The sequence below is a fragment of the Capra hircus genome, chromosome 4 (genome assembly GCF_001704415.2).
Source record: "Capra hircus breed San Clemente chromosome 4, ASM170441v1, whole genome shotgun sequence".
In the NCBI taxonomy this organism is placed as follows: domain Eukaryota; kingdom Metazoa; phylum Chordata; class Mammalia; order Artiodactyla; family Bovidae; genus Capra; species Capra hircus.
The window spans coordinates 66,797,001-66,813,795 of record NC_030811.1 but is presented as its reverse complement, the minus strand read 5'-3'; the positions used below and the strand labels follow the sequence as shown (position 1 = coordinate 66,813,795).

The window sequence follows — 16,795 nt, the reverse complement described above, 5'->3', positions numbered from 1 at the left end:
ATTTACATTTTAACATTATTTTGTAAGAAAACAGAAGTTAACTCTATGACCCTCTTGCAACTTTTTTTTTTTTTTTTTTTTTGCTAAGAATAGAATAGCTAAAGCAGGTCTGGGTCACTTTATTAGGACTAAGGAAACATAATATGTGATGCTCAGAAATTTAGACAAATTAGGCAACCCCTTGGGGCCAGTAAACACCCTCCTAGACTAACACAGAACTTGGAACAGGCCCAGATGAAAATTTGAATCAGGTTTGCAGAAAGACAAAGGCTGGCAAGAATATAACTTTGGAAGATTTACTCACTAATTTTAGAGCTGCTGGAGGCCAACCAAAGAGATTTGGGTCATACATTACCTAAGACTTATGATGGGAACTGGACTTACTAAGCCAATTAAAGAATGATTCATTCAACCAGTCAGTAATCAGTAACTAGTTAGCAATCTGTTGATTTAGTTAAAAATGATCCATCCATTGTGTATGTAGCGCAGTGAAAATTTCTCCTCTCTTTCACTTATTATGCTCACAATTGTCATCCAGTTTGTGGTTGTAATACAGATCCAGTTTGCATGTTAAGTAATTCGTGGTATACATATGCATATATATTCATTCATTCACATATTAATTCAGCATATATATATATATAGATGAACACCTCTCATATGTCAGGCACTCTGGCGATCCTTTGTCCATGTCTCTTTGCTTCTGTTTGCCTCTCGCCTCTCTTCCCCTTCCCCCAACCCCTGCCTTACATCTATTAGCATTTATCCCTAGCATACTAGGAAACTGGAACATTTTACTCTGGCATTTTCCTCACTGGTTCACCCACCCACATACTATGTATAGTACTACACCCATCATGTAAACCCCCAGTGAAATTTTGACAGTTTCCTAATATTGGTGAAACTGTTAATAAGCACTTTCAGATCCATTATCTCATTTAATGAAGACATGATGTTGGTGACCCAAAATGTGTAGTGTATGCACTTTAAAACTTCTATGAATTTGGCTTTTATTTAACGTTCATACAGTTGGTTTTATATGTAAACACTGGGCACATTTAACAGGCTCATTCATCTGGAATAGTCTTTCCGTTCTCTTTCAGAATTATCTTTAATTCAGTCCCTCCCCACTGGCCCCATATATGATTCTACAGTCAGTGCCTCAGATCAGGTCCTTACCACCTTTTGTGTAGATGAACTCACCGTCTTTTAAATCCCTAAGTTCATACTCAGTCCTTTCTAATTCATCTGCTGCCCCAATAAAGTTATATCAAAATATAAATTTGATCTTGCTGTTTCCTTAAGCCCTCAGAAGGCTTTACTTAGCCTCCAGGTCAAAGTTCAGAAGCACTCAATGTGCTGCCTTTTTTAACTCAGTTCTGCTTTTCCCCAGAATCACCAATTCCTTTCCAACATTACTGCAATTTCAGAATGCACCAATAACTATTTACTTTCTCCAAATCCCAGTTCAAATATTACCTCTTCTAAGAAAACTTCCTGGTTCTCCTGGGGAGTGTTAGTCAGCCTCCACTTCTCCCCTCTCTTAGCAATTATACCATCTCTATTATGTCTTTAATTCTGTCAAATTAATGTACATTCTCTCTCTAAGCTGTGAATTTGTCAGTGGACATCTTGATATCCCTACTCCCAGCACAGGGTCTGAAACAAAGATTATCCTTGGTTGACTGGCTGAATATTGAGGCATCAATTAAAATGTCAGTTTACCAACTTTCAGTGGAGGGGTTGAACTGGAAGACTAAGTGATACTGGACCTACTATAGCTTAGAACTATGACTCTGAAGACATATAGATGTCACACCCAGTTGTTTTATTACCATTGGTTACATTCACATGGAGTCTCCAAACAGCACATTTCTGGAGGGATTCATTTCCAGGCTAAGCTTTCTATTGCGGGTCTGCTTATGTTAATGTTATTGAGTCATTTTAGGTTGTAGGGAAACAGGAAAGCCTTATTATCTCTAGCAATCCTAAAGCTTAATAAACTTTTGACCACTCCTGGTAATACCTTCTTTCTTTCCCTCTCCCACCATCAGCTAGTTTTAGTGTCAAATATTAGCATGGAAATGTGTGATCATTGAAATTGAAATTGTTAAATACATTTCTGGAGTATCTAGTATAGTTCTAGTGGTATTAGAGTTGATTAACTGTGTTTAAGAGACAAACATCTAAGAGACCACCAGAATTTACATTATTTTGATAAATCTTAGAAACATATGATAACAGTATTGGATTCAGACAATGTGTGCATTTGTACACACACACACTCACACTTTCTCACTCATTAGAGTATTGGCAGGAAACAGATGGCTCACTCAAAGGGCTTAGTTGAAGAGCATTTAATAAAAGGGACTGTTTACAGAGGAACAGTCAGTCAAAAGGTAACAAACATGGGATTTTGAAATGCCAGGAACTAGCAACAATGGGAAACATTCCTTCCCCATGCTGTGGGGGACAAGATCAGGGAGCTGCAGCTATGGAGGGGTCACTGCACACAGTCACCTTATAGGAAGGAATGGAGTTGTGAAAAATCACTGCCTGGCAGGAAGGGGGCCTGGCAGCAAGGTGAGAATTAACACCTTGACCTCTCTCTTCTCCCACCTTCTGATTTCCCATTAGTGCTTGGCATCAACCAATGCCAACTGGGAATCAGAAATCAAGGGATCCTGGCACAGTGCAGACAGAGACAGAGAGCAGATCTTTAGGGTCATATGGAGAATGACCAGCAAACAGTCTTCTGAAGAACATCTAACTCTTGACTCCTCATCCATCCAACTAGAGGGAAAAAGTCATTGATAAACAGGAACAAGACAGTGAAACACCGTGAGTTGATTGACTTTGGGGTCAACGTGTGTAATAAGAAATAAGCAGCACAGTTAGGTAGCTATGATTTCCAGTCTCCCTCAGAGCCCATGCCAGGATACCCACTAAAGGCAGCAAAGATGGAAGACAGGAAACAAGGCAGGTAAAATTCAGATCCCAACTTCCTCACTCCAGTTTTAATCCAAGCAGCTGTGACTGAATCTCTTTATTAACTTATATATATAAGATTTCTTTAAAAATATATTGTTCTAATGGAAAGACATGGGAATAGAAATCAGTTTTCCTACATCCTACCAGTTACTGTGTGGCCCTAGGAAGTGAACTCAAGCAGTCTGTCCCCATTTTTTCATCTGTAAAATGGAAGTAAAAACATATATCATAGGTGAATGGTAGAGCAGCAGAGATCAAATGAGGAAATGTATGTGGTTTCCTTTTGAAAAGTTAAAAAGCTCTACAAATGTCAGGCCCGATCACTATTGGATACTATCTTGTAAAGCTGGTTCCTGAGTATAAGCTTGTCAATATCACATCCTCCCTTTGAGGCTATCTTTCCTCTACACATGGAGCACTTTGCTCCACTCCAACTGAAACATCACATACAAAGAAAAGATAAGCAGTAAGAAAATCCAAATGTGTTGGCGATACGGCTGCATGTTAAAAAAGAAAGAAGTAGATTCACGCTGAACTCCGTTTTCGTGGTGCATAACTCCTCTTTCCATAGGTCCTATTAACTTCAAAGGGAGCTCCATGCATGTAAATGATTATATTTATTGGATGCGCCAACTCCTTCTTATCCTCCGGGCACAATTAGAAATATCAGAAAAATGAATGTCAGAGACTTGGATCCATGTTTGATATTCTATGGGAAATTTCCCATAGTTACACATGTTAAAATTCCTGCCCAATTGTCCAGTTACAAATTTGTAGTATTTCTTTTTTTTTTAATCACCCCTGGAATTATTTCTCTTATTTTAGAATATTCTTTTCTTCATTTAAAGAAAAATATTCTCTTTAGGTCCAGACAAGCTAGTGATAATATCCGTGCTTGTTGTACAACTTGGTATAGTAATACAAATTTAGACTGCAGGACCCCTCTCTTGCAAGTAACTGCTAGGGCTTCCCTGAGATTATACCAATACTTTCAGCAATCCCGTTCCCACTTCAAGTTCACTCTAGTATCTGCTGGTTGAGACAGTGCCTAGGAACTGAATTCCTGGGTGCCCACTTTAATATTACATTCACTAAACCATACTGTAATGTCAGTGTTTGTTGTAAGTTCAAGCCATTATAGATATTCTCATTATCTAGCTGTAAACTCAAGGGTTTTTTCCAGTTGAAATCACCACAATCAGTGAAAACAGACGGCAGGTGTGTGGAGAACTGTACTTTTTGTACTGATATGTTGTTCTTTTTAAATTCAGTTATCTCATGGCTCTTGGTGGAACTCTTTCTAGAACAAATTCTGACAACTATTTAACATCTTCACCCCGTCTTATCAGTGAATATAAGTGCCTTGCAAGTGTTACAAGCAAGGCTCCTCAGTGATGCTATCTATGTACACACCCATGAAGGCAGGTCACCGTTTTAACTATACTTTTTTTTTAAGTGACAAAAAAGCAAAAACATGGAAGAAGCCCCCCAGAGTAAATATTTAGAACTATGATGCAAGGGAAAATATACATACTATTCAGTGATGAAAACCCTCATTGGAAATGTACCCACATGTAGAGTGAGAGATACCAAGATGTTTCAAAATAATATTTTGTTAAGCAGCATGATTTATAAAAATCATTCTAGCCAGTCTTATAGACAAAACTACACGCACAAAGTAATTTGGATCCACTTTGAATTATCTGTGAGAAATTAGTAGGCAAAGGTAGTCCAATTTCAGTAAATATTTATAGAGCAAAACAATCCAAAATATATATAACAATCAAATTTCTAGTGAAAATGTGTGTAAGTAGGTTTATTTTGAAAGGAAAAGTCCTACTCCCAGTGTCATAACCAATTAAATTCTCCAGGTAATGACCCCATTTGCATAGTGAGCGGAGCCCACAAGTGGGAATTTTAATGGGCACACCACCTGAGTACAGTAATTGAGAGTGACACAACTTGAACTAGTTTTGTGCTTACCCCACTGAAAATTCTACTCATATTATTTTTAATGTCAAGCTACAAGTCAAATTTCAAGATGATGGATTTGTTCTTTTTTAAGCACTGAGTTTGAATAAAAGAAATGCTTTAATTCTGTTATGCATTGCATATCTTTGCTTTAACTAATCTGCAGTTCTGATTCTCACCATTGCTCCATTTTCCTCAGTGATTGGAATTTAATTTTATTCATTAATTTGTGAATAATTAGATAAAAAAAATGACATCCTCAGCAGCCGAATTGCTTTAGGATTGCCATTTAATGTACTTTTTACCAGAATATGTATTATCGTTAAGCTGGCATAATAGTTTACTAAAAATGTAATTGTATAAATATGCCCAATTATTCTTTCTGATGATCTAACAAAATCTAATATGTATTCATGGGCATTTCCCTCCTCCTTCACCTCAACACCAATAAAACGTAGTTCCTGCAGAGCTGATCACAGATGCCTTGTCATCTGAAGGTGTTACTTTTAAAAGATATTCTCCTTCTCTCTCAGGCACTATTCATGTCCTTGAAAGAATAGTGCATTCTGATTGAGGGATCATATGAGGTCCACATTAAATTATATAATAAAGGTGATCTTGAGACTCGGAGAGTCAGACACACATGATGAACTGTGCTATCCAGGTTTTGAGATGACATTTTAAAACTTCTTTTGTTTCACTCGAAGATTGCTTGAGATCCTAACTATTTGTAGGTGTTTGACACCACTCCGTCACATCTGTAATTGGCATAGCATCCAGCAGACAGGCTCTGTACATCTTTACACTGCAACCTACCAAGTTAAGAATGTATTGGTTCAATATAAAACAGCAGGCTGTTTTTAGACATAGTTACTAGTGCACAAGCTTTAATATGGCCTGGCTTCATCCTATAATGAGATCTTTTGGTTCCCTGCTCAACGGGCTTTTATTCCTTTGCAAAAGGCTATGAACTATGTCAAGTGGATCAGCTGCTTTTGTACACCCTCTTTCTTGGCTTTGGAATGTAATTCCTTTGCTTCTACCCCTTTATGCATCAGACAGAACTTAAGAACCTTTTCAGTTTTTCAAGCTAAACTGAGAATTTGTGTGAATTTGCTTTTCACTGTTTTCCTAATAATTACATTCTCCACTGAACGTCAAAGACCTGCCTGAAAGTGAACACTTAATTGCAGAGCTATACTTCGTCTTTAACAGATATATCTATACCCTCTTTTAGTAATATGTTGAGGCATGTTTAGCTAAATTGATTTCTTCACAGTCACCTCACAAATAAACTCAAGATTCTCTTTTAGCAAGGGTTGAGGTGAGGAGGGATCAGGGGCATAAATAATGGACAAACAGAACTACAACTAGTGGCTGCAGTTCTGTAGGAAGGCAAGGAACTACTCCTTTTGACGTTTGGCAGCTTGTGGTAGTGGTGGTTGTTTAGGTGCTCAGTCGTGTCTGACTCTTGGCAGCTCAGGGGCTATCGTTACTGCCCAGGTGGAGAATGTCATGCGGTCGTCCCAGTATGAGGAGAGTGAGATGGTACAGATTTCTCCTTGCCTAGACAGAAATTCTTCTTTCTAGTTGAGGCTTTGATGTAGCTTTGCTTAGAATCCTGTTCACCTCCAGGTTGCCTGTTGAACTTGATTAAAATTTGGTCATTTGGATGATACTGATTCACAGGCCTTTAGAGAGGGCAGTCAGTGTTCATTGGGAATTTTACAATGTGAAAATATATGGCAGATTTAGTCACGAGTGATGATTTTTCCAAAAACCACCCCTCCACGTTAGGTCTGCATCAACCCCTTCCACTTTAACCATAATCTCTACAAGTAATCTGAAATGAACAAGTAACTATTAGTGGCCTCAGTAACAGTTTTCTCATGGGAAGTGGCAAACTTCTCCCAAAGGTTGAAACATCTTGAGGGTTTTTTGACTCCCTTGAGGGGCTTAAAGAAAACAGTCACTATAAATTTATTGATTATACGGGACATAGAGATGAAGGGTTAAAAAGAATGCCTTGTAGTACCCATGCCTCAATTTTAAAATATAAATAGTAAGTGTAGAATAAACTCTATCCCTGTATTAACTGTCATTTAAAACAAAATGGTATGCTTTTCTATATTAGTATTAAAATAAGAGAAAAATGGATATTATAGTGTCTGATGAAAGTTTATCTTGGCTGTCAGATTAGATGTCATAAACCTACAGGCCTACAAATCACAGGTAACTGGAAAGGGCATAAAGGTCTTGAATAGTATGAAAAATAATCTTATTAATAAATTTATTCATTAGATGGCTGGGTAAATCTAGGCATTGAAACTGGAATTCAAGAAGGCAAGCCACAGAGACTCTGGACTCGAATCTTATTTGTGTTAGGCAGTGACTTTGATGTTTATAACATTAGAATCTAGGGCACTGATAAGAGTTTGTATAGATGAAGAATGAAAAGTTATTACATAAGGTTGCCTTGGTTACTCTGTGAACTGTTCAGAGAAACACCGGCTATTTCAGGTGAGGGAAATGGATATAGTCAATACACTATAAGAACACAAAAATAAAATTATTATACTCCTAAGTAAAATGTCTCCTCCTAAATAAAGTGATTCAAGGGGTTAAATACTAATAATAAAACACTTCCTACTACTTAAAAATTGTGCCACTAAAAACCCTAGTTGAAAGTACTTCTGATGATTTACTTTTGGGTGAAATTCACTGAAATTAATACCCAATTCTATAGATCTTTTGTGTTTAATTTCAGCATATAAATATATATATATGTGTGTGTATGTGTATAAACTACCACAGTTTTTTAATAAGTTGGGAGATAATTCCGAAGCAAATAAGTAAAAGCAATTTATTAAAAAACAAATGTAAAAAATGTGAATTTTGCTCTACTGTGAAGTTTTAACAGAAAACCATGTTTTACCATGTTTTGAAATCATTTGTCAACGATGATTTGCAGTATAAACTGATCTGAATCTTTCATAGTTCATTTATGGGCATGAGTCATGTGATTTACATAGGAGACTAAGAGATCTTTCAGAGAAGGATGTAACAGGAAAAGAAAAGTCTAAGCTTTTAAATTATAGTTGAATTGACTTAAATATTGATCCATCAATTAGATTAGAGAAATCTTTTTTTTTATTTCAAAATAGTATATTCAGGATAATACAGGTCCAGTTTAAAAATATTTAAGATTACGTTTCCACATTTAAAGAGAGACCAAATCTGTAACTGTAAACTAGAGCACTTATGGCCATATAATTCAAGAAAATACTTTACATTCAGAAATTCTAAAATACATATTGAAAATCTTTTCACATTTGCTACTTTTGTTTTTTTCATTTATTTAAAAAAATCATACAAGGTACTTCGTGGTATGACTGCAGAATAGACAATAGAGGAAAAGTACTGTGAATATAAATATGAGATTAAAATTCTACCAATTAATGCTCTCTGTTACAGAGAAACATTATTATAAAAGTGCTAATATCATCATTGTAAATAGCAGGATACACTTAAATATTAGACAAACGGTTTGGCAGGAAATTTTTGCAGTATAACAGATATACTGTTTTAATGATTCCAGGTCATAAGGTTTTATATATCAATATAAAGTTGATACTCTTACATCCTAATATATATACATGTTAACTTTGGATATATGTTAATATTCAGATTCTGGTTACTAAGAAATAGTAGAAAGATGTTCTCGTATTTCATTTGTTACATCAAAAATGCTCTTTAGGCCAGGAAGAGATAGACAGCTGTTGACTAGAATTCTATTTAAGCCTGACAGTTTAAGTGTGTATGTGTGTTTAAAGAGCACTAAAAGGGGATTCAAGAGTTTGCTAATTTATTTTTTTCTTTTTTAAGCCTTTTAAGTAATGATATAAGTGGAAACTAGGTTTCATCTCAAAGGAAAAATTATTGGTGACATACCCATGCTTTTGGTTTTAAAATCTTAAAAGCCTAGATTTGCTAAAAGGCTTCCTAACAATATGTATTTGTTTTTACTATCAATTTGATATTCAGTTGGAATAATAAAAAAATAACTATTCATCCAAACATATACTTTCAAAATTTCTACAAGGTATTACATTAAATCAAACCAAACTACAAGTTGGGGACATCAAGCTTAGTAGAAGAGCATGTAGTAGGAAAATATACTCTCCTTTTCATCTGTACCACACAAAGTCTCAATGTCTTAGTAACTTGCTGAGTCTTAATAAGTAACTCAATAAGTCTTACTTATTTCTTTACACTTAAGGATCTTTATAACCCACCATTGGGTTTAATGTAAAATTGCAATACTGAAATTTGGTCATAGTAATGGATGTCAAGATTCCCACTGCACTGGAAGGAATAATTTGTATTTAAGGTTAATTGTGCTTATAAATATTGTGGGGTTTGCTTATTAACCAAATAACCCTTCCCCTTGCAAAATACTTAAAGCTCTCAAAAGAAGTGTTTGAATAAATCAAAATCAAAATGCTGAGATTTTAATATAAAGTTTTTCCTAATTTAAGTGCAACTTTTCAAAAGTGCTCCACATTCTATAAATATAGCTATTTTAATAAAGCGTTGTTTTTATCAAAACTTTATCATAACCTCTAGTTTTTTTAAAGAAAGATGTATTGCCACAACTAAAGAAAATACATACATGAGGCATTTTTCTTGTAACTGCTCAAGGGCACAGTCAGCTCAGGTTGGTCACCTAAAACTTGGTCCTAAAGCTAATTCATTCAAGCAGCAGATGAATCACTCATCCCAAGAGGCCTCCTTCAAATGCCACATTCTCCTCGAAGCCTTCCGAATATTCCCATAGACGTTAGCTCTTCCTTTCTGTGTATCCCTACAGCCTTTTGAGTTTCTCTCTCTCATAATCATGGCTTCAATATGCCTGTGGGCTGGCTTATTCTTTACAAGTCTCTTTCTTTGCCTAAACTTTCCTCTGCTTCTCTGGATGGAAGCTGAATGCCATCCATCTCGGCACTGCAGCAGGTCACACACAGCAGGCACTCAGTGTCTGTTGAACAAGCAGAGCGTAGACACAAACACTAGGTGCCCAACGCTTGTGTGGGTGTGTTTCTCAAAGTTTACTCTAAAGAATGCTTACTTTTAACCATTGTAAAAACATTAAAAATAAATTGTCTGATTTAAATAATCACTGAAAAAGAATACATTTGGAGCAAGGGGCTCCTAAGATGGGTTAAAAGAAACAGAGAGAGATAAGTATAAAAAGGAGGAGACTTTTTTTTTTTTTTTTTTTTCTGTTTTTGGCCCAAATGTTCCTCAGTCACTGCAACCTATTAACAAGTTTAAAAGTAGTTAAAATTTCACATATTAAACCACGTGGATTTGGTTAGAGGGAGGAAAACAGGCTTTCAGAGATTACCTAAAATAATGAGTTAACAGTGCAAGTACTGGGTTGTTTGATGAGAATTTTACCACATGCTTTTCTTTTACCTCAAAAGAAAAAACTTAAAATACTCTCCAGTTTTAACGCAAACAGAAGATAAATATTTATGAAGGAAAACAAATTCCACAGCACTCCATACAGATTTCCAGGCAGTCCGATGATTCACAACAGGCATCCATGATGCCACAATCCATGTCACAAGGGCAGTTACAGTCATCTCCCATTTCATCTCCACAGCAACAGCAGCAGGCTTCTGAGGTGCAGATGCCACACGAAGCTTGTCCCAGGACAATATTGCAGAGGGTCAGAAATTCACAGAACAGGCAGGCCAGGATACAGTGGACACAGCAGTCTTCATTTTCAGGTGGGAGGAGACCACACAGTCAGAGAAAGAAGAAACACAAAATATATAAATCATCAGTAAACTGAATAATAATTGATGAAAGTAAGTAATCCAGAACGTAAGGACCTGCAGTCCTAGTTCTGTGGGTTGGAAGGATGAAAAGAAACAAGTTAAATTTTAGATGAATAATCTTTAGAAGCAGATATTGCATTTGGTGGGGAGGGAAAGACTGTAGTTGTATATAGATGTGTGTGTGTGTGCCTATGGGTTAGGTTATTACTCACTGTGCACTGGTCCTTGGTTCTAGGTTCCACCCCTCTATGCCTCTCATCCCTCTCACCTATATCCTACTGCTCTCTGCTAAATGACAGTAAAGTCCTTCAGAAAACAAGTTACTGCAATGTCCCCACCTGCTCTAAAACTGCAAGGAAAAAGATTTTAAAATGATACATTCAGTATGTTATTGAATAATTAATTCAACAGCTAAATAAAACTGGCTCAATTTTATGGTCCTTGATTTTTTTGGTTTCACAAGAATTAAAAACAGACCCTGGCCCCAACCATTGTTTCCGGGATAGTTCTGCCTATCTCTAACAAAGGATACATACCTTAGCAAATGTGAATAATGTAGCACTGCCTTCCCACTTCCTGTGCATGAAGTACTTTACTGAGACATCTCTAATGATGCCTTTTTGAACAACGAATGTCATGAACTGATATAAAGAAGTGAGAACTCAACAGATTACAATCTAATAAACTTAGTACACCATATTCTAAGCTTCTTTCCTCAGAATTTTGGGTCAAGTAAAAGGCGCAACTGAAGAAAATGTCTATTTCCAGAAGACTTTAACACACGCAATAAAATAAATTATGACCAATGTTATAAGACATTTGTCTTATTTCAGAAATATTTATGAATTTTTAGCAGGACTATTTATAGGTGTGTGTTTGTGTTCCTTTCCTTCTTTAAAAATGTATACAATGCAAGCTTTAATGAGGGGATTCTGCTTCCAAGAACAGCAACAGACAGTATAGAACAATCCCCTATCTATATCCCACTGTGACATGACTTGTGTGTTTCTGTATTTGGCTTTAAGATTGAGTGCCTTTGATGGAGTTTCATCAAATTGTGTATTCCATCATAACCACTCCCCCCCACCTCTGAATATTCCCATTTCTCTGTAGTCTCTAACTTGGTAGCGTTTATAAATTTGTAAAAGGGGGAAATGTGGGAAATACATACTTTACATGCCAGATGGCAAAAAGGAAGAGGGTCAGGAAAAACTCAAAAAGGAAACTCCAGAGTTGTTTGTAGAATTAAAGGCTAGGAGTTTCTTGGTAACCTAGTGGTTAGGATTCTTGGCTTTCAATGCCATGGTTCAGGTTCAATCCCTGGTCAGGGAGCTGAGATCGTGCAAGCTGCCTGGTTCAGCCAGGAAAAAAAAAAAAAAAGGCTAAAAAAATACATTGGTGTTTCCTCCCATCTTTCTCAGGGCCAAGCCCACTCTCATATAAAATGGTCTATGGAGCAACGGGAAAATGATCATAGAATTCTAAATCTGTGAGTTGCTGTCTTCCTCTAACGTTTTTAGTAGTACAGTAGTCCTCCACATTCCAAGACCCCCAGTGGATGCCTGAAATCATGGATAGTACAGAACTATATACATACTCTTTTTCCCCATGCATACACACTTATGATGAAGTCTAAGTTATAAACTGGACAAAGAGATTAACAGTAACTACTAGTAAAATAGAATAGTTATAACAATCTTCTATAATAAAAGTTATGTGAATGTAGTCTCTCTTGAAATATTTTATACAAATTTAATGCCTTTTCCATCTTAACTATACACTTATTATACACTGTGGCCATACCTTTTACAGTTTGAGGTGAAATAACAAAATTATCATGAATTTCTTTTCCCTTCACAATTTCACAGATAGATTCATTCTAACTGTAGACTTTAGCAACCTCAGCATACAGGTTTGTGTGTGTGTGTGTGTGTGTGTGTGTGTCTTTCCTTATTAAGTTGAGAACTTTCACCTATTTAATCAAAGAAGTACTTTACAGTTTCTCTGTGGCATATATGAGTTGCCAGGATCAGTACTCTTGTGTTTTGGAGCTGGCATTATGTAAAATCAAAGTTACTTGAACACAAGCATGGTGATGTTAAGACAGTTGGTCTGAAATCAAGAGGGCTGCTACATATGAACAGGTGGAACACACTGGACAAAGGGATGATTCATGTTTTTGGTGGAATGGAGAGGATGGCATGAGATTTTGTCATGCTACTTGGAGCAGCATGCAATTTAAAAATTATGAATTGTTATTTCTAGAGTCTTCTATTGAATACTTTGGTACTGTGAGTAAATGAAACCACAGAAAACAAAACACATAAGCGGGGACTATGGTATCCAATCACAACAAGAGAACAGCGAAATCTACTCCATGGATGCAAGTCCATAGCCTTGGGAAGTCCTGGGTTTCTAGAGAGCCTCTACTTTCCCTCTTTCTACATTCCTTCTATAAAGTTTTAGCCTGATATCTTATAAGTCTCAGTTTAGTAGAGTTTATCTAGGATTATGTTATCATCATGATTTGTAAAATATCTGAAACATTATAGAGCTGACTTTATTATTATTCCTATTAAGAAATTGGTGTTTAACTGGCAAGCAAGCCAGTTCTATTCAATATGCCTTCAAACAAATACCTGTATTAACTAATTCTAAGGACACCTTAACTTTGTATTCTGCTATGGAATGGCCTGTATTTCAAAACTAAGAGGGGAATCCATAAGAACTTACTTGATACCGAAGAACCTTAAGAACAGTTATTGAACATTAGATTATTTATGGATTAATCATGAAATATATCATACATTGAAGTATATGTAGTGAACTTATCTTGAAGGGGAAAGAATGGCCTTAGAATGGCCTTCCCACCAGACTGAGAAATAGAGGGTTACAATATCTTTGAAGCCCTCTTTGGTCCCTTCCTAAGTACATCTTTCTCTTCCCTTGCTTTTTGTTGTACATTGTACAACAATGAATGTGTAAATATCCCTACATAATCTATCAGAAAGAAAATGATACCACATAAATTTCTGTAACACTTTTCTCAATATTATGTAAATCAGATTTACCTTTCTTAATTCTTGTAGCTAAAGTTCACTTGTTTTACACTATATTTATCCATCCTATTTAGGAGTATTTTGGTCATTTCCAGTGTTTTGCTGTTCCAAACATTAATGTTTGAAACAGGTGTGTGCAAGTCTCCTAGAGCCAACTTGCTAAATAACTGACAGTAGAATTGCTGGGTTCTAGGATGCACATTTCAGTCCCCTATAATGAGAAGGACATCTTTTTTGGGTGTTAGTTCTAAAAGGTCTTGTAGGTCTTCATAGAACCGTTCAACTTCAGCTTCTTCAGCATTACTGGTTGGGGCATAGACTTGGATTACTGTGATAGTGAATGGTTTGCCTTGGAGACGAACAGAGATCATTCTGTCGTTTTTGAGATTGCATCCAAGTACTGCATTTTGGACTCTCTTGTTGACCATGATGGCTATTCCATTTCATGTAATACTGCGTTTGGTTCTAAAGTGACTGCTCCAAAATGTATTTCCACAACCAAGTATGAGCATGCTCTCTGCTCCACATCCTCACCAATCTTTGAAACTCATATTTTTGAAACTTTGAAACTTTCACATATGCCCATTTGTTGCATGTGAAATGGCATCTCATGGTAGTTTTTCCTGCATTTACTTGTTTACTAATAAATTTGAACATCTTTTCATGCTTTTGGCCATTCCTGTTTCCTCTTCTTTGAAACAGGTGTTCATGTATTTCCCTCACTTTTCTATTGAATTGCCTGTTTTTCTTATTGACCTGTAGAAGTTCTTCATGTAGTGAAGACATCCATCCATCAGTCCTTTGTCAAATATGATTGTTCTCCCTTAGTACTGACTTACTGAAGTTAAGAGATAAGATGCACATGAGTTAATGTTTAGACTGAGAGTTTGAAGTGATGAAGAGAAAGTCAATCAAATCTTTTCTTTAGCTGGAAATACCAGATGGAGATATCAGATAGACTAAGGAAGTAAAGTGGAAGACTGACAACTTTGGCTAATGAATAAGTGAAAAGAAGAGGAGGTATTAACAAATTTGGTGGTAGAATGAAATAGAGAAGTTTTAGTGTATTATTCAGAACAAAGGGAATCCAGCCATTCTGATACACAGAACAGGAGGGGAAACCAACAAGTAGTCAGGAAGGAGTGACTGAATGTGAATGATATGAAATCAACTGCCCTCAAGATGAAGAGGAATGAGGGTGACAGTCACAGCTAAACCATTCACAGCCGCTCAGAGAACATACTGTTTTGAGAATTAAAATCTGTTCCACATCTTAGACAATAGTGACAGTTGTTATACAAAAATCAGAAGCCCTAAGCCAAGAACAGATTCTCTCCAAACTTCTACTAGTAGCTAACAAGATCTACAAAGAATTTAATTCTGTTGAACTTTGTATTTTTAGTAAACAAAGAACATGAAAAAATAAATTCTTAGTGCTAAATAGATCAAACACTCCTAGACTGTGTTCAACAGCATAGTGTAATTTCTATAATGGATACCAATGGTGGTTTTATGTAGAATAAGAAGCCTGGCATTAATGAAGAAAAAGCATTTATTAATTAAGAAATGTGTTATCTTAGAAGAGACATTTTTACCACTCTTGTACTTTATTTATGAAACTTGATAATAAATTGTATTTTAAGCTCTTTAAAAATATTAATTCGATTCAAATAACATCTCTAAGAAGCAGTATTGGTATTATCCCCATTTTACCACAGATAGATTTTATAGAAAACTTAGGAGATCTGCTCAAAGTCACAGAGGCAGGAAGTAGCAGAGCCAGGATTGGACCCACATGATCCTCCCCTATCATCCATGGTCTAATCCAGCAGCCCAATCTGCTGGTGTGGGAATGACTACTTTTAACACTTTGTACATCTTCCTGGAGGAGGTCAATTATAAATAACTAATTTCTGCTGATTTGTCTTGCTGATCTTGTTTTCAGCCTCGATTCATGTTTTCTTTCTAAAGATGAATCTGAATTTTAGTTTTAATGAAGACTTGATAGTAAATGTTATCCTCAAGAAAGAGCAAAGTTGATGAGTTGGAGAATTCATAAATTTCCAGTCACATTGGTGAAATGGACAAAAAAGCATAGGCAGCCAAGACAGAGATGGTGTCTCAATCAAAGTAATCTAAATTTAAAACTTTAAAATTAACGTATGAACAGGAACAATGTAGAGAGTAAATAGGAACTCTACTGGTATACAGTCATGACAGATTTTTAAAAAATAAGCTTTTTTTGCAGATATTAAAACTTACAAAAATAGTTATCCTATCCTGCCTAATTTACTGGAAAAGCACTTTGGGCTGCTCTGAAAAATCAAATCTGAATAAGCCACAATTCAAAATTCATTTCAGAGATTAAAGTGACATTAGCAAGGTGCATTCATAGAGACATCTACCAAAACCACATCCATTTTCTGTACTTTATAAGTAGAAAAATACTCAGATATGACAACAAAGAAGGAACAAGCCAAAAAATGAATCCCTAAATCCTATCAAATCAGTGTAATAACCTGATTTGTATTCCTTGCCAAAAGGATTTTTCTTTCCAGTTGTGTTCTGGAAAGGGTAGTTTGATTGTGACTGGAGGTAATGAAAAGGTTAAAATAATCTAAGAAGAAATAGCAGTTATAGTTTACCACCCCTCTCATCCCCAGGGGGATGGAAAATCATAAAAGGCATTAAGTTGTTGGTTTTATTTGAAGCAAAGAGAAGATTATAAGAATTAACAAACTAAGAAGACTTAAATGGAGAAACAAACTAAAAAAGATGAGTCCTCTGCATCCATGTAGTTCACTGTGAGAAATAATTGTTTTTCCCCCTGTTCTTGTGGTTTTTCATTTTTATGGTTTTATTCGGTCATATTTGTAGTTTTTTGCCAAAAGCGTTTAACCTTTGAGAAGCCAACTAGGTTCTGGGAAG

At 36.0% G+C, this 16,795-nt stretch overlaps 1 protein-coding gene across 4 annotated transcripts in view; it reads right to left on the bottom strand.

The window, feature by feature from the left end:
* MDFIC (MyoD family inhibitor domain containing) overlaps window positions 8,048-16,795 on the bottom strand; it is a 96,658-nt gene continuing 87,910 nt past the window's right edge. For all 4 annotated transcript variants that reach the window (XM_018047180.1, XM_018047183.1, XM_018047181.1 and 1 more), the window contains one exon: window positions 8,048-10,745. In XM_018047180.1, coding sequence (XP_017902669.1) covers window positions 10,498-10,745 — 248 coding nt within the window. In that variant the 3' untranslated portion in view covers window positions 8,048-10,497. The remainder of the gene's footprint in view (window positions 10,746-16,795) is intronic.